Here is a 24,747-nt window from a genome sequence, read left to right on the forward strand (position 1 = left end):
AAAATAACATGTTTAAGAAATATATATAAATAATATAATACTTGCTTTCAAGAACATGGTGCACACATATGGCGATTTCCGATTAATTGGTGCACAACAAAATACGTATCTTGCACGAAGTGGCAATAAAACATGCTGTATCATATCAGCTAAGAATTTAAATTCATCTATGTAGCACATAAAGTAAAGGGAATCATCGACTGTGCACAACGATATAAAAATATCCTAAAATGAGTAAAGCATTATAAGCGGAATTATTTACGATTCATTACAATTAATTCCATTGTCGTTTCTGTACGAAATCTACCATTAGATTTGACAATGACGAATTTGGCAAATGATAAGCGTACAGCTCAATTTGATCCGCCGTTGGATGGAGACCAGCTTGAGTTATTGTTTCGGGTGTTTGACTCAACAAATTTTTCAAAGTTGATAGATCCTCTCGTTTAAATGTAGTTACATAGCCCTGTGAAGTAAGCGCGGAGTAACTATAATTTAATACTTATACATTTTCCTCTATATTGTCTTTTTAATGATATTCAGAAATAAATTAAATTATTACTTACCGTCTCCCAAGCTGTGCCATAACGCCCAGCACGACCCGCTATTTGTAAAGCCGCCGACACAGATAAAACGTCCATTTCTTTTTCACCTTTTTCATTAGATGTTGGTTGAATTAACGAATAAAATATAATTCTTCGAATATGCCTATAACAATACATAATATTTTTAAGATAATCGTTTTCAATTATATGCACCTACTTAAAACCTCAAACAATAAACGTATAGATTCAAATTCAACATATACGTGCATAAAACTTACAAATTCAAACCCATTCCAATGGCATTTGTTGCTACCAAGATTTTACAAGAATTGTTAGGATCGTTAAATTTCGCAGCTTGCGCCAGCTTGGTACTTGGTGGTAAGCTGCCATATATTACAGCCACTTCTTTTCCTCTGGTCTCGAGAGAACGCGACAAAGTATATATATCGTTTTTGTTAAAGCAGACTATGCAATCTCCCGGAATAACATTATTTAACGTTTCGACAGCTCGGTTTTCTATTTCTAGCTCTGTTAATCGTTTATATCTGCGAACTTCTACGTCTTCGCCCGTTGAAACGCATATAGCTTTTACCTATACATAGTTTTTAGTTAATAGACGTCAAATATTAAAACATAATTTGTAAATGTATAATTTAAAGATAAAAGATACCAATTCTATAGCAGCAGCTTCACCACATAAATGTATCTCATCCGCAGGAATTCCTAGAAGGGCCCTTGTCCACGCCCAACCTCTAGTAACATCACGCATTAATTGAATTTCATCAATCACTGCTACTTCATCTGCAATAGATTATGATCGTATTTTCTTGTGTAAATGTTAAAGATGCCAAAATACTCACAATTACTTTGTAGATTTGCCATTTCTACAGAACAAGATAAATGACTTGCTGGATTATCATAGCCTTTGATATATTTCCGTTCTTCTCCAGTTAATAAATCACATAGTGTTCCCTAAAGATAATGTTAAATACATTATTATATCTTTATTATATCTTTGATATAAATGTAACTAAAATAAATATATATCTACCCTTTCATTGCATTTATGAAATACTTCTGCAACCAGTAACTTTAGCGGTGCGCAATATACTCCACTTTTTGCGGTAATAAATCTTTCTAAAGCATGATAAGTTTTTCCACTGTTTGTTGGTCCAGCGTGAAAAATTATTTTTCTATTTTTCGATCTTGCTAGAGGATACCTAAAGAATAGTCAAATTTTGTTATTTTTGTAGAAAATATCTTTTTTTCTTAATATATTATAAAATACATTATAAACTACTTAAAATAATAATATAATCGTATATTAATAAAATATAATAAATCTGGATAACTTTAATATTATGTAAATTTATTTTTTTTTTCTTACCAAGTAGCAGGATTTCGTAGATCGCTAATCTTTTTGAGATCGTCTAAGCAATCAAGATGTGGGAATATTTTCTTGGCATGACTTATAAAGTATGGAAAAATATCAGTAACATTCCTAGCGCCTTGTAGGATATCACTCAGGACTACATAAAGATCCACAGGTAATGATTCCGTTCCTAAGCAATACTGTTTAAAGTTTGTGAAAGCCTGTCCCTGGAGATAGCCTAAATTCAATGCCACAATTAAAAACCATAATCAGCAATATATATTTTAATGCCTACGTACTATGTAATCCATATTGCTGAGCTAATTCCTTGATTTCCGTCTTATTTGAGAAGGTATTCAATATCTTTAAGAGATTTGTCTTCTTCAAAGAAGACCCAGTTAATTCAGCGCCAACATTTATATCATCTGGATTTGGTTTGACGGGTACAGGATGGAACAAAGATTCCGGTATATTTGTATTACTGTTGCTTTTTTTGCCTCTGCATGGTTGGACATAACTCATGCCGAGAGCTGTTGACCTAGCAATGAAACAAATGAAACAGGAATCACAGTAGGAACATTAGGACCTATTCACAGTAGGACCTATTCTTTTAAGCTGAACTTTTGCTTTTAATTCATCTTTCTTCTTTTTCTCTTTAGGAGGAAAAAAGAAGAAGAAGAAAGATGAACTGGTGCGAAAGTTCAGCCAAAAAGAACAAGCCTATTCTTAATACAGCTTAACCTTGCAATATACAATTTATTAGACAGAAAGAAGATAAAGAGATACGATCAAAGAGTATATAGATATATAATCTTTAATATCTAATTCTAACATATGAATATGTATACACACCTGCGTATAAATGCTGCCGCTGATAAAGCACTTTTTCGCATCAACTGTTCTGTCATGGCACATTTAATAAGTATCATCTTTCTTTCAATCGGACAAAATCTTGTCAAAACATCACAGAAAATCAGAAGTACAAAGCTCGTAACCTAATGTATGTACATCGATCAATCGTATTCAACAGTATTCTTTTTCTTTTCTTTAGCTAAAGAATTTCAATCTCCAATAACCATGCAGACATACAACTTTCTGGGAAGAGACTTCAAAGAGTCAAGTCTCTTCAGTCCTCGATAAGTCAAAATCAACACGTGAGTTTTGATCCGTTCAGTCCGTTCTGTGGGCTGTGGATCCAATCGTCCGATTGTCCGACAGTGATGCGAATTCCGGATCTCCGCTTAATGCCCAATACTTCTGACACAGAGAAACTTCTGACACAGAGAAACTTCTGAGAGAGGCCATTTTTCTGTTACCGTCGAAATCGCCTGTACACTACCGCCAGTACATCCATTATTTGAGAACTATGTGACTACATACATTTTCTGACACTATCGATAAAATCGTATCGTCAAAAATAGATGTGGTTTGTCTCTGTACTAATTCCTCAGGATAGAAACGTGCCAAACTGTCCTCAGAAAAACCAGTTTAAGCAGAGACACTGACGAGATACTATTAAAGACCGTCAACCTGGGCAAATTTTCGGCGGTATAAAAAGGGCCCGGAGGTAATTGAAGAATGCTGACATTATCGACAATTGATATAAATTTGCTATTATTAACATAAATATTTGGCTCATACATTATTAAATTCATGGTTTTTTTATTACATAAATGTTTCATAAATAAATATGCATACTTGTAAAACTATAATATCCTATATATTGCAGAAAAATTACAATATTTTCTCTGCAGTTATCATCTCTGTTAATCAAACTTTGACGATAACACTGAAATTACAATTTTAAAGAAAAATCGAGTATTATTGAGTTCTAAATGCATAAATACGTCTACTAAATTAATAAATCGTAAAATTAGTACAATATTATCAGTTTTTAACTCTTAATTACTTCAATATTTACAAGGACGCGAAATCCCGTAAGGATGTCGGTCTTTAATAGTATCTTGTCGGTGCTGGAGATGATAAATATTTAGTTTATATAATCGTGCTATATGTAGTAATATACAATAAGAACTGAAATAATAACACAATATTAATATAATATAAAGGCATGTAACAGAATAATTACAGGAAAATTATCTCCACTCCTTCTATTTTTTCTGACTTCTGCGGCGTAAATCTCTGTGCGGCGTATTTGCCGGAGTTATTCTAAGTATATAGTATATTATGAAATTTCTATAAGTTATATTACTATTTCGTTTCAAAGGATATTGTTCCGTTTCTGCAGAAAAATGTATTTTTAATTTTATAGTTATATAAAATTCTTCACATTCTAATTCTAATCGGTAAATGCAGCGTTATGAATTTTAATGCAAATTGTCTGAATAGTATATGCGCGATTCTATTTTCTAACTTTCGGAGAAAATTGCGAGAATTAATTGTTAAAAAAAATTATATACTTCAAACGAGTGTTTAGTGTTGTGTTGAATATACTTTTTTCGTTACAATAATAAGAAAAACGAAACAAAAGAGAAATTTCTATAAGTTATATACCAAATTTCTATAAGTTATATTTATATATTACTTGCACATTTAATATATAAATACTTAGAGAAATTTGAGTATATGATTTATAGAAGATAGTATATAACTTATGTAAGAGTACTTTTTGAACGTTTTTGTGCTAACATGTCTCTCTCTCTCTCTCTCTCTCTCTCTCTCTCTCTCTCTCTCTTATCTCACATATTATCGTTAACATTATTATATATAATTTGAAATGTTAGATTTGAGTATTTTGTTAGATACGACAGACAGCATTATTATCATTTTATGAATATATGTTAACGATACTTCAATTTGCTTCGCATCGCATCTTTTATATTAAATTTATACGTCATTAATTTTGTTTTTTTTACACTAAAGAAGACCCAATCGAAAGGATTAAAACGTTTGTCAATTTTTCTGAAGAATAAAGTATATGATTTCACACACGCCTAACATGTGTTGTTGTCATATGGGCTGATCTGGCTAATTTATATCTATCCTTGAATTTATTTGTTGGAGAAAGTGTAAATCAAGATAATACAAGTCGAGACTAATGAGAGCCAGATGCATTAAGAATTATTTAAAGATACGACAGAGCCATTAATTCCATATCATTAGTTTTCGCGTAAATTCCATCAATAGCTATATTGAATAAATTAAGAAAAACAATAATATTATTAACTATACATGGGATCTTAATCTTTAAAATATATAAATATGACTAATATAAGTCAAGGCTAATAAGAGCCAGACGCAGGTGTGTGTGAACAGGCGTATTTTGAAATAATATTTATATATTGAATAATATTTATCGATAGTACAATATATACGTAAATTTCATTATTTTTCAAGATCTTTGAATTTACGTGAAAATTAATGATATGGAATTAATGGCTCTGGCATGTCTTTGGATAATTTTCAAGCAAGATGCATCTGCTGATAAAATACCATCGGTAATAAAACTTCGTCTAGAGGAAAGATTGAAAGAGAGATTGTTACCTTAATTAGTTGATTAAAATGTATGTTGCAATTTTAATATCAATTCGTTAAATATCTAATGGAATCAAATAATCTTTTTAGACGATTGTATAATATTGCAATTCGCGCAAAATTTGTACATTAATCAAGAGGAACACTTGTTAAAGTATGAGAAAAAGGTCCTCTGCGCTTTAATTGTTTAACACATGATTCGCTAATCCACTCTCGTTACTTTTATATTAATGTAAATCAAGACAGTCGATATAATATTAAGCCGAATGATATCACGATATATTTACTTTTCCGCTAGTTATATGATAATTACAAATACAAGTACTATGTAGCGATTCAATTTTTATATACAAACTGTACACAGAGACGGATAATCTTTTTTTACAGATCGCTTTATCTATGCCGAATGAAAACTTACGAGATGTTTTCAACAAATATCGAACCTTTGATCGGAAAAATTTGTTCATACACATCTAATCTCCTTCAAAGTAGTTCGCCCTTGATAATCTCACACTTCTTTCAGCGGTCCCGCCATTGTTGGAAACACTTCTGGAATGCATCTTTTGGAATGGTGTTCAGCTGGGCCGTCGCGTTCCACATAATGTCTTCTCTTGATTCAAATCGGATTCCTTACAGCGGCATTTTTAACTTGGGGAATAGCCAAAAATCATACGTGCTGCAGAATATATTGACTTTGATTCAAATGTTATATACAAGAAATACATATGTTGCAAACACACCAGTAAAATCGCCAGTTTTCTTCACAGTAAACTGAAAACTGTCATGATCAAAGATTAGACAATATCAATTAAAGATTCAGGACGTTAATGGATCTCTTATTACTTAATGAGGAGAGTAGTAGGGAATTCATTAAAAATATTAGATCATTAAATCTCTAGCTGTCACATAATCAATATCATCAGAAGAGCATTTACAAAACGCGATATACAATACATAATCATGATCAAGAGTAATGAAGAAGGATATTTATTGGATAATTGTTAAATGCTGTTTAGATGTGTTATTTAATTCATTATCAAACAGATTTAAATTTAGATCGCGCTGGTTGCATTTACATTTTATAGTTTACTAAAAATTTGTTTTCTTATATTGAAAATATTTATAAAAAAAGCTTAAAACACATTTTTTTTTAAATTTTATAAAGATGATGTAGGAAGAAATATAATGTACACGCATGCTCGAAAAATATATTTTTTTATTATCGAAAATTTGAAGAAGCAAGCGTTTGTGATTCAAGTCTCTACGTACGCTCAGCATTATTTCTTAAAAGTTTGGTTGTGTTGGTTGTGACATTGTAATGGTTGGAATGTGCAATTTCTGTGGCGATAATATGCCATTTGTCAGTGCTGTGGAAATAATCAGGAAATAAGTGACACACGAGAAAAATGCCAAAGCATCCGGGATCCGAACCGAGGCCTGATTCTCCTCCATATTTTGTAGACTTCCTACCAATGAGTCATATAGTACTGACACTGATAGCTTCTTTGTTATGTCTATTTCCTCTAAATTTCTTATGGTGTACATAAGCGAGGTTATCGACAATACTTTATTTATCTAACAGTCCTTTTGAGTTGTTGATATATGACTTGATAATGATTTTTCAGTAACAGCAATAGAGTAGCAATATCAAATATATTATAATCAAAAGCTATCAATTAATGTTCAATTCTTAATCGTCAAGTTTTAATCAGTGCCGTAGTTTTATTGAATATCTGCCCAAAGATATCACTTGTCCCGTATGCTATCGACGAATATTAGTTTCTTCACATCATCTTATAAAGACATTGATATAATATTTTCTTTTCATACAAATAAACAGCTATCTAAATTAACTGTATACGTGATTATCGAATTTGAAAAACAATATATTGCAAGGAAGATGTCTACAATCATTTCTTATGACGCTATGTATAATAAATTGTTATCTTTGAATATTTAATTTAAAATATTACATAAATAATAAATATAATTTTATATAGTATATTTTTACTGTACATTATACTACTATTAAGTGTACATGGTACACTTAATAATAGTATAATGTTTAATATTTAATGTCTTATTTGTGATATACTTAATCTAAATTCGACTAAACTTTTATTATTATTATAGTCAAATAGGAAATGATGATCTTATCTTGAATAACATATTGAGCTTGTTGCCCTAAGCACCAAAAAAACCTAGCAGATTCGGATTTTTGAAGTATTACATACAATATACTCGTATGTACCATGATAAGTATATCTATTTATATCATGATATATACTTGTAAAAATTCGTCTATCTTCACCTATTACTTTCCTTTGTTTCTTCAAGTTTACAAATGACGCAGAGTTGCTGCATGGCGAGCAAAGGGTTAATTTCTCGTAAAATATAAGCTAAATATAAAAAATGTGCCGTCTTTCTTGATAACGCAATGTGTAAGCGACGTTGCATTAAGATACACAAGAAAATATATATGCAATCTTAAGAAGACATTGTTCAGTAGAAACTGCAAAGACTTTATTTCTGCAAATGTGTTTATGCAGTTTGTACCTCCCGTAAATTTTGCAAGTTGGAATGCGGTGCGCGAGATGAAAGCCCGACAAGATCGGAAATTCAAGGATGTCTTGGCACTACGCTGGCACAAGTTCTTTTCGACTACAGTCATCAGGAAGCTGTGAAGCTATTAGATTCAGTACCTACCAAACTTTCACAACAATTATGTTGCGCCTCACAAGACAGTCAGTTAAACGCGATGGAAATGTGGATGGAAAAGCAGAAAATTCTTAAATCGTGTCTACATAGTGACATTCTAGGTAATACTCACTGGATTTTAATTAGATGAAACATTAAAAGTGATCCATATACATTATCCATATTTATGCTTGTTGACATATTATACATTTTTGATTTATCAGCACTGGGTGAAGTAGAGCTGAAGAAGTTTCAGGCAGAGATCGAAGCAATAACGCAGAAAAAACTGAGGCATGAATTTACAGAGGAATGTCATACGTTCGAAGCTGAAAAGAGGTTTGTCATTAGACGCAACGCGGATGAAATTCATACTAAATACGAGGAATATTTCAAGGCTGCTCAGCAGGAATTGAAGGAGAAGTTGCAGGTGACTAATATACATAACATATAATGAATGAAAATTTATTTAAAATTATACAACAGGTAGAGTTGATGAATATAGAGGCCAAATGCAATAAGGAATTGCAAAAGGCAATCATAAAAACGCAAATGGATACAACACACGATGTGCTGAGAAAAATTCGGCCTCAGATGAATTGGGTTGTTACATCTCTTTATAATGAACTTGAGCAAACTCGTCGGGCACAGAAAGAAAAAATGATTGTTGATTTTGATAACATTATGAGGTATCCAAAAAATGTGTAAATAAAATAATCAGGTCCTTTATAGCCAAGCTTTGCGATTTTTTTTAAATTTTTTGCTAAGTGTCCAAAATTGAAAACTGATAGTCAGATTTAAAAGAAGAACTATATATTTTATATATATATAATATTTAAAAAAATATAAGACCTTTTTGATTATTTACATACAAGATGAGAATCAGAGTTGAACCAGTTTTTTATCCTATGAAAAAATTATCAATTACATACCTAATTATTGATTTAACGATCGGATAAATAACATCATTAGCGTTTTTTCGTTATGCAACTAGAAGCAACCACAGTTAAGGCTATCTTTGTCTTCTGATCCCTGAAGTTCTAGTTGGATAACGAAAAAACATCCTATATGAATTGCTGGTTTGAGCGGCACGTTTGATGTTGAGTTATATAAATTGTTACAAGTTATTAAAAATGCATCTTTTTCTCAGTGCGTTTAGACCAACCTTTTCACCATATATTCACACATCCGATCTGTATCGTTAAGTCGATAATTAGATGTGAGGTCGATAATTTTCTTGAAAGGTAACAAATTGGTTCAACTACTGCGATTTACTCTGTATGTATATCCAATATGTGAACTAAGTATATATTTTTCTTTTTTTCGTAAAAAAATGGAAAATAAATTGACCTAATGTTATTTTTATAAAATTACAATGTTTTATGAGTTATTAATATTGATATGTTTATTAATATGTAAGAAGTACATAAGAAAAATATGTATAAATACTATTTTCTATAAACACTTGTAAAATAATTACTTATTTATTTATTTATTATTATTTATTTTACTTATTCCTATAATGTTTAGTAGGTAAATTATAATTCATGGTCTAGAATATCAAAAGTAGCAAAAACATTACAATCATGGCTTATTAATATTAATTGTCATTACAATTATGGCAATTAATTATTCAATATGCCTAAAGTTGGATGTATTTATTCTACTTTACAAAGAAGTTTTCTTTTTTATTATATAAATAAAACGCTATGGAAAATACAAATTAAATACAATGTTATAAAGTATTATATAGTATTTAATACAATAATATATAATAAATTACGAAAATTAATAATCCATTATCTCTTGATAGGTATAAAAAGCTTGCTTACCTACAAAATATTACATCATTCTGCATTTTGCTTTATTATTAATAATAGAATGAACAAATACCAAGCAATAAATTATTTCAATCAAATCATTTCGACAGCCTGTATGACTTATTAGTATTAACTGTTGAATTAATTATGTAATTACTCATAAACAGCGAGTGGATTATATTGAGTTACTGGACTATATATATAGGGTTCGATTATCTTATTACAACTTTTAAATTTTTGAAATATTGTAATATATAAAATACTGAACTTTTGATTTTTATGTACAAAGAGAACAACATCTTAATGCAAGGATCAAACTTGATACAAGAATCAAGGAAATTGAGAGCAAGAAAATGGAAGAGATACGTGCTCAACGTCATAAACTCGAAATACAAAATGTCATAAATGTTATTTATACTTTGTTCATGGAAAGATTACGTAGCAGTTTACAATTGCAAGCAATAAACAAATATTTTGATGTAAATATATATATATATATGTATATATATATACAAATTGTTTATATATATATAATTTATATATTTGGAGATATCGTAATAAAAAACATTTAAATACGCATTTAAAATATATAGGAAAAGATCAAATCCTTACATGAATTTATTGCTAAACAAGAAGAAACTATAAATACAATGAGTGAGAAGATTACAAAATATCACAATAAGAATAAAATGCTTAAAACAAAAATTGATGCTCTTACTAAAGAATTTCAAAAATTTATAAATTTTGCATTTAATACTTTACCAGAACATGCTGACTTTTTATTGCCATTAGATTTACTTTCTGTAAATAGTGCAAACAAAGAGGATAGTAAGCAAGAAAAAAAAAGATAAATAAATTAAAGACAAAAAATGTACTTTATTGGAATAAAATGTTATACATACATATATATTATAACAAATAAAATATAATTATTAGAACGAATAAATGTTATTTATATTTTATGATACATATTTTGTAAAATGTGTTAAAAATTCTCTATTTAAGTTGTTTGTATTAAGAAATAAATGTACATAATTTTATTTATATTTATTTTATATTTTTATCAGTGAATTATATAACTAACCGTGTTTATAAATATTTATATTATTTATTCTTATGAATTTGTGATCTTTGAACATCCCAATTGACCCAATCCAGCTTCCTCTTTTCTCTCTGTGTCTTATATAATAAATACAACTATTTTTGCATGCCTCTGATCAGATTCATAAATACATCGACAAAGTAATAAAAAGAATCTCGTCAATGAGAAATATGTTAATTAAGCTATTAATCTCGTTAAAAAGGCGACAGTTTCACGTGCTATAAGTTACACGTAATTACATATATTATTAATGACAACTATCTCTTACTTCAATAATTTACAAAATAATGTCACAAATGTGTTGTATTACAAAATTTCTCCATTTATTTCTTCATTTTAAAACTATGTCACCTCTAATGCTTTAATGTGATCCTTATAGATTGTCCAGTTCCAAAAGTTCATATATGCTAACGTACTACTGATAACCAGGGACTCAGCTCAAAAAATTTCGGTCCGGATAAAGATTCGAATCTAAATCCAATTTTTGATTCCTTTTATCGTAACGGTTACCGGAACCGATTGAATTTCGGTTTTTTTAAGTTTCGATTTTTGGTAATCATATATCTGTAATGGTCATCATTATCAGTAAAAGAATTAGATACCGAAAATTGAGTAGTCTTGGACTATAATCAAGCAAAAATTTTAATTTGTGATGTAATTTCGGTCCAAGTCCTTGTTGATAACTGATTAAAATATTCAGTCATTAATCTATGAGAAACAAATCTCTAATACACTTTATTAATTTGTCCTTTAAGATACAAATACTAAAGAGAAAGTAGTTTATTTTATTTAAGTTCAAAAAAATGTTATGTAAAATACAAAAGAAAAGTTTCTTGCTTCTGACATGCGACTGTAACGAGAGAACAGGAATGGCATCATTGCGTGTTTGTGCAGCAAAACATTTGCCTCATATATTTATTCCTCATTTATGCATTATTTCTCATAGCGTCATTTATTTTTGAAAAATATTATGGATAGACCAACAAGAAAACATAAGAAAAACTGCTCCAAATAATCATGAATAATAGTAAAATAAAAGACATTCTTTAATTTTTTAAATGATCAATATAAATATTATTTAGATGTTATTTTAAAAGGAAAGAAGAAAAAATATCACTGGATAATTTTATAAATAATCTTTCTTAATATTTGTTTAAAATTTATTGCTATTGTTGTTTACTCATTTTCACTAAGAGAGTTATTTTTTTTTAACATTAGCTAGATTATTAATGAAAACAGGAAGTATTATAGATTTTATTATTTATATTTATAACAAATAAGTTTTATTTAAATGATTTGAAAATATTATAAATATTATAAATATTATAATAATTATAAATATAATGTTATAAATAATTATTATAGTATTACTATTATAATAATATTATTATTATTATAATTATTCTAATATTATAAATATTACAATAATATTATAACTATTATAATAAAAGATTCTTCCGAAGAAGAGACTAGGAATTAAGCATCAAAAGAGAAAATAAACAACAAAATAAGATCTATTCTATTCTAAATTTTTCAAATCATTTAAATTTGACGTTACAGATTTAACAGTGTATGCAAATTCAATTTTTTCAAAAACAAAGTCGCATATAAAAAAAATTTTATTCTATATTGAGATAGTTTCTTTTGCCTAAAAATTGATTTCCTATAGTATCGTTTGCACAATATCTTTCATACACTGTTTTTTCTAGTTTAACTAGTTTCCAGTTCATATTATCACAATATTGATAAAAGGTCGGTAATTATAAGCTATTAATTTTGCAATGAAAAAACAATATAGCTATTTTTAATATCTTTTAGATTCTTTATTTTATGATTAGTTCTTCATTTTATGAGTTATGTTTGATATGTAATTATATTATTATGCAATGACATTTACAAGTATATTGGCCCGTATTATTCGTAATTTAGAGTTAATATATTCATTATAAATATATGATAAATAATCAAATATGTTTAATTATTATCTTTATATCTCTATATCTATTTTAATTAAGGATGCATCAGGTATCCGGCATTTGATTTCCGATAATATATATGTGGCCAAAATTTTATATTGAAATGATATGCATCATGATGTACAATAAATACCATTAAGACTTTTATCATTGATATTTAAAAAAAAATATATCAATGATAATAAACGTTTTCAGGATTTCACATCATAATGCACATCATTTCAATATAAAATTTCAGCCGCATATATTGCCAGAAACCAGATACTAATCGGATATCCGGTGCACTCCTATAATTTTAATCAACTCTGAAAAGAGTCAAAAGAACGTCAAAATACTTAAACAGAACAATAAGTCATTATGATATCAATGTAAGATATGACGTCAAGAAAGCATCAAAAAATTATTCAATTTAACGTTATTTTGACGAATTGTATTTTTATCTCAATTTGATATCACATTGACCTTTTTTCTCCTTGGGAAATATATCAACTGAAAGAACAAATATTATCAAGCAAGCAATTACGAGTTTAAATTAATAGATATTTTGTATTTTAAAAATACATACATATGATATATGCATACGTTAATTGAATTTAAAAAAATTTAATGTATTCTGTACGTCATACTGTGTAAAGCATACATAATTTATACGCTCCTAATTTTTTATTTAAATACACATACAGTTTTCTACCTATTTAGATTTTGAGTGTAAGCTTACGTTATGTAATTATTTTTTATTAGAATAAGATTTATATAAACATATTAAATATTGATATGTACGATTCATTGGTAATTTAACGTCTCAAGTATCAAAGTTATAAAAACTATGATTTAATTAAGTCATATCGCGTTGATCGTTGTTGTGAATGTACTTATGATGTACGTTCTTGCAAAAGAAGAATGTTATTCTGATCAATACGATAATATTAATTATCGTGCTGCTCTTAATAATGACACTGTGCGAGAATCATATTACAATTGTTTTATGGAAATAACACCGTGCTAGTCACCAAAACAGAAGGCCATAACAGGTATTACACCCAAGCAACAAAATTAATCGAAATTACGTTCATTTGACCTCCAGATAGATCCGAAAGTCTACTGGATCTAATGAACATAGAATCGATGTCGATCTGACATAAGTGGGAAAAGATAATTTTATGATATTAAATAGATAATGGAAGGCATTTTGCCCAATAAGTCATAGTTTGATTTGATCAAATGGACTAGTAGGAGATCGAGTATTGGTAATATTTTGATAATTTCAAACTAATTTTGTCCTAAATTAGACCTAATTATGATCACGTCTTGCATCCTTCCTTAATGCGGATAATTTTATTTCTTTTCTTTCGAGAACACATGTGAGTGGCAACATTGCATAATATATTCCATGATTCTATACGTAAAATTGAGACAGTCGTCAGATGTGATACTTGTATAACAAGTACTATCACTACTTCAATTTCTAAACTGGTTATCGCGTGACATATGACATAAATACAAATGCGAATAAAAATTTTCTGATTAGATTTTTATTTTATTTATTAAAACCGACGCACGAAAAAAGAGCTTTTGAAAAATGATTAGTTTATTATAAATTATTTGTTAATTTTATTTTTTGTATTTAGCAAATTAATATACAATAAATAACAAAAAAGAACTAAAAATCAAATTTTTATGTATTTTAAATTCTTACAACATACGTTTTGACCTTATTGTTAGGTCATCTTCAGTGTAAAGAAATTAAATCCAAATTTGATAAAATAGTTAAACAATAACAATAATTATATTAGAACTTTTAAATTTTAAAACAATAACAAAAAAAGAATAACTGTAATAAGCTAATGAGAATCAGCATCAATAAACGACTCAATTATTTAATGAACAATCAATAATCAAAAATTGAATTGATGTCTTCTTTATTTTGAACGTTTCAACTCTCTTTGGAGTCTTCCTCAGCAAGAATGATACAAGGATAGTTAGCTCACATGTCCATAATGTTTAATTCGCAAATTAGCAAAGATGCAGCGTTGTTAATCATCATGGAACATGATGAAGCAATACACTAAATCTTTGTTGAACGTTTTTTCTTTTTTTTTTTTAAAAAAAAAGCACACGTCCGTGTACAACGACGCGTCACACAAATATGAAAACAGTTAAAATTATATAATTTATAGTTACACAAAAAGTTGGTAATATTTATTGTATCTTCCGCACAATGCAATGTTTTTGCAAAATTATTGTACATATGCCTCAACTGCGATTAGTAAACCAAGATATAATCAGTAATTGAAACAATAAGTCAATTTAATTCGTAAGAAGCAAATGCGATTAGAGATAAAAATTGAAACCAGTTCAGTCAAATTGCTTGTATTGTATTATCAAGTGTGAGCAACATTCTATTGCTAATTTATATTATCTTATTAAGAGAGATTGCTATTTATTTAACGATTATTAAATAGTTATTTTAGATTATTTATTCATTTAAAATAATGATTAAAAAAAACATTATTTTATTTATTTTATTTTAATTGATTATTTTAAGTAATATGATTAATATAACATTTATTTTACATTTATTTCATATTATTCGATTACACACTCTCCGTGTAATTAAATGCAATTATATTGTGTTGGTTTTATAAATTATTTTTCAATAAGAAATATTTTCATTAATACTTTGAATTAGCGTGTATCAGATAAGTATGATATTTATAATTTTGCAATCAGCACAGACAATGTTTTTTAAATATCTTTGAAATATTTTTTTAATTAATTATTTATTTCTTCAACTCATTTTGGAAAAAATATTTATTTATAAATAAAACGTTTATTTGATCTTTTTTTCATGAAATTTTTATTTAAACTAATGATTTCTAAAAAACAACTCTGAAACAATTATTTAATACTTTTTAAATATTTATTTTTTATGATTTATTCATGTAAAAAACGATGTCAATAAAGATTTTTGTAACATTTATTAAACACTTTGTTAAGTATTTTAAATGTTTATTTTATATTAATTGTTTATTTAAAATAATGGTTTAAAACTATATTTTTTAAACGTTTGTTTAACGATTATGAAATGTTTATTTTATGTTGTACACTCAAGTTCCCTCCCATAAGAAATTCAAAGAGAGACTGAAAATACATGTAAAAAAAACATACGTGTCTCGGCGTTTTACCAGATCAAGTTATTAATATTGTTTTTATGCGGCCATTTATCGTGTTTGTCTCATATTGATTTTTTACAACTATTCTAAATTGTATATTAATTTTTTAAATTAAATAATTGATGTTTTCCGTATAAAATTGTCCATAATTTAGGTGCGTGTTTGGTATGTCGTAGCTAAATTCTTGGTATTTAATTTTATGAGTTTTATCTTGCCTCTGTTCAAATAATCGCACCCAACTTCTCATATCACAAAAATTCGATATATACGTTCTTTTATTCGCCCTTTAACTTTCTATTTATTATTATAATCTTAATATTAATTCGGATTCCCAAAAATTCATAAAATTAGAAAAAAATGACTAATACGAGTCAAGGAATCACAACGCAATAAAAATGCATAAATATGCAAAAATTAAAACATAACATAAATACTTCAATTAACGTTTTGGTTCTTTATTTGAACCATCTTCAGAATTCAAAAAGTAAAGATAAAGATGACGGAACATCCAAGCATAAATTGAAAAGGAGGAGATTTTATTGTCGATCCCAAGAGTGAGAACTCCTTGGTTAAGGAAATGCGAAAATTTGGAATATTGACCAAAAAGTTCAAATCTCAAGCATGAATATTACTGTAATACAAAGAAACTTGTCCTAATAAAGTATGATAAAATATCAGTAATTTGCAAAGAACCTGAGTTATAGAACCAAAATTGTGGATCTCATCTTGAGATCTACAATTAACAAAAATGCATAACAACAATAGACTCGTTAAGTTATATATATATAAAATTCGTTGAGATAATAATAAAAAAAATAATTTATACTTAAAAAGAAAAATTTTTAAAAGTAAAAAATAAGATAAACATGGTGTCATGTCTATAGATATTTAATTTATGCTTGGACGTTCTGTTACCTTTATCTTTATTTTTTGAATATTCTGAAGATAGTTCAAATAAAGAACAGACATTAATTAAAGTATTTATTTTATGTTATAATTTTTGCACATTTTATTTATTGCGCTATATCATCTGCATCTTTGATTCATATTAGCCGTTTTCTCTATCTTAATAAAGAAGATTTATTAGAGTAGAATTACTAGTTACAACACACACACACAACACACAAGTATTAAAAAATAGAAACCTTGTTCACATTATGCAATTAGTTTCTTCAATATTTTCTAGTAAAACATAATTTACTTATATCATCATGTTTACTTATATCACACATATTTTGCATATATTTTACGTCTATAATTCGTTTTTTATTAAGTAAGCTTTATATAAAATGAAATGTACTTATGATCCTCTCTCGTAAACTAGTAAATATCTCAAGCATCATAACTGATACCATGTCTCAATTAAGTCGTATTGTGTTGATCATTGCTATGTATGTAGTAATGTGCGTTCTTGCAGAAGAAGAGCGCTATTCTGATCAATATGATCACGTTGATATACAAGCTATTATTCAAAATAAGGAGTTACGAAAAGAATATTATAATTGCTTTATGGAAATAGCACCGTGCAAGTCACCAGAACAACAGAATTTAACAGGTAACATATTTATATAATTATCAAATTTTGTTTCTATTTTCTTTTATGACGGATTTTTTAATTAAAACAAATTCGAAGTTTCCTTAATGGTAACGTCAACGTATTTGTAGTTTTCAAATGATTTACGATTTTAAATAAGAGATTCTTTTGACAAATTAGGCGTCAGAAGAGAAAACAAATGACAAAATAAAATTCTTTATGTACTTTAAAACTTTATTTTAATAAAATTTTGAGTTGCTCAATTATATGTTAATGTGATACAATAATTGCAAACTGAAAGCACAATGCAGTCATTAATAGTAATGAAGTCATTGTAATGGGTCTTCTATAATAAGCCATTAGTTATAAATCAGAAGTCAGAAACTAAAACTTGATGACTATGATTAATCAATTTTCAACTTCTAACTTCTGATTTATGATTAATGGCTTATTGTAGAATGGCTATTAGCGTATGTAATATAATATAATAATATAATATAACTTTATATTACACATACCTAGATCTTCCTTGAATTCATACTTAATACGAACATTTCAGACCATCTTCAGTGAATTATCAAATTAAGTGAAATAGATACCTAACAAACACATAATAAACGTTAAACGATTGCACAATTCAAACATTGTGAATATCTTATCTTGACAGCTGTACCTAGACAGCACATGTCCATTGGATGTCCATTGGATGTCCATTGGATGTCCAATGGATGTCGCGTGCTATCTGGATATAATCATTAAGTTCTATATAAAAATTGTAATATAAAAGAACAGTTATATTATTCTTATTAAATCAGAAATTAAACTAAATTTAAATTTGTAACTCGCATTGGTTTATTCAAAAGTACGTTTATTTTATTCAAAATCATTATTTTAAAAGAGCAACGATCTTTATTATTGATAATAGTCGTTAGACAATCAGTCCGTGTCAATTATATATACAATTTTTCAGAATTGAAAAGAGTTCTATAAAAGTTAGAAGAATGACATATACATTTCCAATATTTGATAAAACAAACTTACTTCTAATTAATTTATTTATTGTATAAAAATAATACAATAGAGGTGTCAAAGGGTTTACTGATTATTACCATGTTGTGATCCATTGCTATGGCAACGTAGAATTCGCGAACCTTGCCATTCACTTTATCAGGGCGAGGTGCGTATTGATAAAAACAGGGCAATAACTCGACAACCTTTTGGCACTTCTGAAGAGAACATCCGTGAAAGCCTCAAAAGTATTATACATCAATAATATAGCCGAAAAACTCTGTATGCAAGGGCTACATTCGACAATTAAATATTCTCATCGTTTGAAGTTAATTTTTAAATGAATAATTGGTTTTATAGAGACATGCAAGATAAATTGATTTTTATCTTGTTTTTTTATAGTTATGTTCTTGAACAAAAATATCGATATTTTTAAATATATGTTATACTTAAATTTTCTATTTAATAGGGATGCACCAGATTGTAAAATTATCAGATATTGGATATCGGGTATTTGGTGACATTTTTTTCAAATATTCGATATCCAATCGGATATCCGGCAGAACTAATTATCCGACCAAATATTAATTATCTGACCGGATTCCATGGATATTTGAATATCTGGAGGTTTCCAAAAAAAATATGCAAAAAATAGCGATAATAATTCTCTTTATCTTCCCAACGTGAAAAGAAAAAGAGGAAAGATAAACTGTGCAAGAAGTTCAGCTGAAAAGAATAAAAATCTGTATTAAAAACTTTTAATATAAAATTTCAGTTAGATATATTATCGAATACTAATGATATTTAGCTATCTAACCGGATAGTAAAAAATACCGGATATCGGATATTTCCCAAATATCCGGTGCATCCTCAGTATTTAAATTCTGTACATTTATAAATTGAGATAAAATTAATTTCTAAAGTAAATAAATATAAATATGTATTCTTAATTGGTTTCAGACATGTTCAGCGAAGCTTTCCAAACTAAATGCAGAAAATGTACTAAAAAACAAATAGAAAATTTGGACATGGTAACCAACTGGTTTGTAACGAATGAACCCGAGACATGGAAATTAATAGTTGCGAAAACTGTAGAGAAAATGAAGAAAAAAGCTGCTAGCAACACAGATGGATAATAAATCTGCCAATACATACTATATTCAAATTTGTCTAATTAATTAAAATATAATATAATAACATGTAGTATACACACACAACATACACACACACAATCTGATAATTTAAATAATATTCTGCGAAAGATATCATCTAATTAAAGAACCATTGTGGGATTAAAGAACCATTTTGTATAAATTATTTTAACTAACATGCACAGTATGCGCACACACATACAATTTGTAGATATTATTTTAATAGAAACATATTATAAATAAATAAATGGTATATACTACAATCAATTCTAGAATAAAGAAGCATTTTTAAAAATAAGATATCGTAAACAATGTTTACTGTAAAATTATTTATATAGTTATACATATAATCGTTACTCCTTTATCGTGAAAATTTTACTTACATAGGTGCTCTAAATTTGTTAGAAATTGAAATTATAAATATGCAAAGTCGTGTTTATAGCCATTTTCAATCTAAAATTTTTTAGAAAACAATATTACTTTTTCCAACCTCGATTAATTAAAAAATGAATTATGTAGTAGTATTTAACAGCTAAGATACAAAACGCTTACATTGTTCATATTACGTTTTTTATTTATATTACATCTTTAAAAAATAGAATGTGCAAAGTCCAAAAAAATTTTAATCCCAAAAATTGAAAACTACGTCTCGAAAAGTTATAATCCTGAAATCTTAAAAATAAGACAATATCCTGACAATTTTTCTGTAGAAACCTTGAAATTGAGCATAAATATCATTTCGATAAATTTTCTTATAATAAAAAGTAAAGAGTACATATACTGTAAATGGTAATGTAATGATAATATTAATGTCAGTAGTATATGACAAAAATGCAAAGCTTACTTTAAAATGTTGTAATTTTACAGCTTTTTAATTAAAAAAAATTGCAGCAACTTGCATTTTTTTTAATTAAAGGGGAAGATTCGAACTTTATGCTGCTGCAAACAGCATTTTCCAAAAAAATTTTAGAAAGTATTCCATCAAACTTTTTAATATGACAAACATATCTTTATATTTTGAAAAGTATAGTGATAGGGATGCAGTAAACGTAAAATCACGTCAAAGTATCTTAAAGTTGAGATTTTACGCTACAATTTAAAAAAAAATTTATTATTCTACGAAGATTTTTCATGGAGTTATCGTCAGTCAAAGCCAATTTTTGTTCAAAATTTTTCTTTTCAATTGGCTTCAAGTAGCAAATGCAATAAAGAAGGCGACAAAGAGATCAATTCAACTTATGTGTGTGTTTCCATTATTATTTTAAAGAGAGAAAGACAGAGAGAGAGAGAGAGAGAGAGAGAGAGAGAGAGAGAGAGACCAATTGCATCAATCTACTTCTCTCTTTTAAAACCGATAATAATAACCGACTAATTGAAATGCGCAGCCTATACTTATTACCTCTATTAGATATTTTTTATGCATAACGCATGAATATTTACATACATAATAAATAAATCTGATTTAAAATATTTATAAGCAATCTTAAATTCTAAAAACATATGTAAGGCATTAATAAATCTTAATATATTCTGTTCAAAGTAAGCATGGTTGCCAATTCTTCGACTGTAAACATTTAATGTTTTTTAACGTCTTTTTTAAAAAACACATTACAATATAATAACAATTTTTAAAGTAGCAATCGATGTTACGAAGATAAATAAAATCTCCAGTTTTTAAGAAAAGAAAATTGATAAGCGTAAATTAAATATTGGTACCTCAGATTTTTTATTCAAACTGTTTGATATCTTAATTACAAAAAAAAAGTAATTATAAAATAATAATTTCTAATATCATTTGTAGATACATAGTTATGATACGTGATACAATATTAATACATTGAGCCTTCTTTTTATAATATTAATTTTTTAATTTAAAAAATTTTTTTGTTGATATACACATTATTTATCAAATGAAAATATTGTGAATCATCGATGTCTCGTGATGTGATAAAAAATGATCAAATCACTTAAAATCGACGCGGAGCGTGCCAATAATAAAATGTTTTTACATACATGTAATTATTAGGTGTACAAAAAAGTTCTGAGCTTTTTTTTGTAAAATTCAATCTTTATTTAAAAACAAACGAAAAAATATTAATCAGCGAAATATTCTCCTTTTCGAAATAAGCTCCTTTTCAGTTTGCGCAGAGTTTATATCCAGCAGTGCTTGCAATTCGTCCGTTTCAATCTTTTCAGGGCGTCCAGCACGCGATTCATCTTTAAGACTGAAATCTCCTTGGCGAAACTTTTGATACCACCTTTTGCATGTTGCATGACTTACAGCGTTCTCTCCATATGCAGCACAAATCATTTCAGTGGCTTCAGCAGCATTTTTCTTCAGATGAAACGCGAAGTGGATGGAAAATCGAATATGCTCTTTTGTAATTGCCATCGTGAACACTACTGATTTTTGAGGTTATGTGCATCAAACGCCAAACCGTATCGCATTTCAGGAGGTTAAATGTTACTGTTTTAAAACCCCACAAAACAAAAGGGCGGGAAGATATATAAAATTTAAATTGTTATTTCGGTTGTATCAAATCTAAAGCTCAGAACTTTTTTGTACACCTAATATAACGTGATAAAATTATGAAATGTATTTTGCTTTTTAAAATTTAAAGACAAAATTTTTATTTTTATTTACTTATAACGCAAAATTTATTGACGCGTAATTCAAAATTTGTTTTGCTAAAAAAAGTTATTTTTAAATTAACCAAATCATTGAAAATAAAAAGTCATATACTTCTCCTAAAATATACATAATTTATGTGTTTCCAATATTCATAATTAAACGTATATATCAAGTTTTATTATATTTCTGCATATATCTTACGTAATACAAGTTTTGTTTATTATATAAAATCTATATAAAGTGAAATATATGGTTTATTGCGACCATTTAATAATATCTCAAATATCATAATGTTTATAACTGTGAAGCAATGGCTCGATTAAGTGTCGCGTTGATCATTATTATAATGAACATACTAATATGCGTTCTTGCAGAAGAGAAGATTTACTCTGATGAATTCGATAATATCGATATTCAAAGAGTTCTTAATGATAAAGATTTAATATAGAAGACTATTACAATTGCTTTATGGAAACAGGACCATGTAAGACACCACAGTAGAGATTTTTCACAGGTATTTCTGTACTATTATCAAATTATTTTTTTTATTTGATGACGAATTCTTTAGTTAAAACAAAATTGATTTTTTTAACGTAGAGATATTTATATAGTTTGCAAACCACTTACAAAGCCAAATAAAAAATTCTTCTGACGAACTGAACATCAGGAATAAACAAAAAATCCTCTATTTACTTACAAGCTTTATTTTAATAAAAATTATTTAATTATAAACATATATAATTTTTAAGAATTGAAAAAAGTTCAGCAAAAATTGAAGCAATGACGTACGCGACAAATATTTTACAAAAACAAATTTGCTTCTAAATTAATTTGTCATACAAAAAAGGAATGCAGCAGAAATGAAAAAGGTTTTCTGAATTTCTTATGCTTTAATTCTCTGTCGCAATTAAATTGCATAAACGTATTAATTAACTTATTAATATCAGAAACGAAATTAATTACTAAAATAAATATATATAAATCTTCTTGATTTTAGGAATATTCAGTGAAGCTTTCCAAATTAAATGCAAGAAATGTACTAAAAAGCAAAAAATAATAATTGAAACAGGTATTGAGTGGTTTCAGAAAAACGAACCTGAAAAATGGGATAGAATAGTTGCGAAAACTTTAGAAGATACAAAAAAAATCTGCTTAAACATAACTGCTGATAACACAAATAAATACTAGATCTCGAAAAGTATGTTATATCCGAATTTTCTCGATAAATTAATATGATACAATAATTTATAATTATAATTTACAATCTAATAAATCAAATAATATTTGTAAAGGATGACATCTAATGGAACTAGAAAGATATTTTATACAAATTATACATATTATATTGTTTAACACTTTGCAATTCATTTAACAAATTTTATTAACAGAAATGTTACAAAAATAAATTATATTACATCACAAGTATTTATGGCTTAGAAGAGAGAATGTTCATTAAATGATCAACTACAAAAATCATAAGTCATAAATGAAATAAATAATCGTCAAATTTAGGTGTCTCAAATAATACATCATACATTCTTTATTAAATCAAATTTATTTAAAAAATGATTGCGCGTCGATAACATTCAGACTTTCAAAATACAATCTGAAACGCTAATAATCCCTTCTATATTAAGAATCACATGATGCTCAATTTCTTGAATAATAGCATACCTGCTCTAATGTACATTGTACATATGCTAGAATTCATTCATGCATTGAGCGCTGCATGCTACATATACATAATTTTTATATTTATTACTTCATAGTTTATTTCCTTGCATGCAGCAATCAAAAAAAATAATTGCTAATTTCATAGTTATTTATCAAACGTTAGACTGTATGCATCAAACCAAGTATAGAAGCATGCATATGTGTATGCATGTGTGCATGCATATCATTCAAGAAATCGAACATTATGTGATTCCATCTTTAGATTAGAAAGAAAAAATTATAGATTAGAAAAAAAGATCTTTCCTTCTTTTTTTCTTTCTAATTTAATTTAGGGGATATTATTAGCGTTTCAGACTGATTGTATTAAAAGTCTGAATGTTATCGCGCGCAGTTATTTTTAAAATAAATAAATTTAATTTAATAAATAATTGTCAGTTTTGTATGTAGCTCTACGACTTACTTACATTCGCCGAATTGAAATTATAAATATCTAACAACCTAGCTGTTTATTGTAATCATCCTCCTTCATTATCAATCTATTAATTTTGAGAAATAAGAAATAGAAAATAGA

At 27.5% G+C, this 24,747-nt stretch overlaps 3 protein-coding genes and 1 pseudogene across 4 annotated transcripts in view; 3 read left to right on the top strand and 1 right to left on the bottom strand.

Moving 5' to 3' along the window:
• The window catches only part of LOC108752224 (ATP-dependent RNA helicase SUV3 homolog, mitochondrial), a 4,622-nt gene extending 1,409 nt beyond the window's left edge, over nt 1-3,213 (bottom strand). Inside the window, exons 1-10 of one of the 2 annotated variants that reach the window (XM_018492905.1) lie at nt 2,770-3,213; nt 2,217-2,455; nt 1,933-2,155; nt 1,597-1,765; nt 1,406-1,517; nt 1,216-1,346; nt 824-1,137; nt 567-708; nt 308-466; nt 46-225 (exon numbers count right to left, since the gene is read on the bottom strand). In XM_018492905.1, coding sequence (XP_018348407.1) covers nt 46-225; nt 308-466; nt 567-708; nt 824-1,137; nt 1,216-1,346; nt 1,406-1,517; nt 1,597-1,765; nt 1,933-2,155; nt 2,217-2,455; nt 2,770-2,846 — 1,746 coding nt within the window. In that variant the 5' untranslated portion in view covers nt 2,847-3,213. Of the gene's footprint in view, nt 1-45; nt 226-307; nt 467-566; nt 709-823; nt 1,138-1,215; nt 1,347-1,405; nt 1,518-1,596; nt 1,766-1,932; nt 2,156-2,216; nt 2,456-2,769 lie in introns of those variants that run through there. The other variant, XM_018492906.1, reaches the window with a different exon arrangement.
• Nucleotides 3,214-7,752: 4,539 nt separating this feature from the next.
• LOC108752216 lies at nt 7,753-10,777 on the top strand. Its single transcript, XM_018492894.1, has 6 exons — nt 7,753-7,853; nt 7,962-8,231; nt 8,334-8,536; nt 8,593-8,795; nt 10,216-10,405; nt 10,520-10,777. Exons 1-6 carry the CDS (start codon nt 7,850-7,852, stop codon nt 10,775-10,777), a joined length of 1,128 nt encoding a protein of 375 aa, XP_018348396.1. The 5' UTR covers nt 7,753-7,849.
• Nucleotides 10,778-17,506: 6,729 nt separating this feature from the next.
• Nucleotides 17,507-20,067, top strand: LOC108752261 (ejaculatory bulb-specific protein 3-like). Its single transcript, XM_018492963.1, has 2 exons — nt 17,507-17,732; nt 19,680-20,067. Exons 1-2 carry the CDS (start codon nt 17,531-17,533, stop codon nt 19,853-19,855), a joined length of 378 nt encoding a protein of 125 aa, XP_018348465.1. The 5' UTR covers nt 17,507-17,530; the 3' UTR covers nt 19,856-20,067.
• A 2,745-nt stretch (nt 20,068-22,812) lies between these two features.
• Nucleotides 22,813-23,693, top strand: LOC108752260 (annotated as a pseudogene).
• Nucleotides 23,694-24,747: the final 1,054 nt, after the last annotated feature.

Source organism: Trachymyrmex septentrionalis, unplaced genomic scaffold (genome assembly GCF_001594115.1).
Source record: "Trachymyrmex septentrionalis isolate Tsep2-gDNA-1 unplaced genomic scaffold, Tsep1.0 scaffold6, whole genome shotgun sequence".
Lineage (NCBI taxonomy): Eukaryota > Metazoa > Arthropoda > Insecta > Hymenoptera > Formicidae > Trachymyrmex > Trachymyrmex septentrionalis.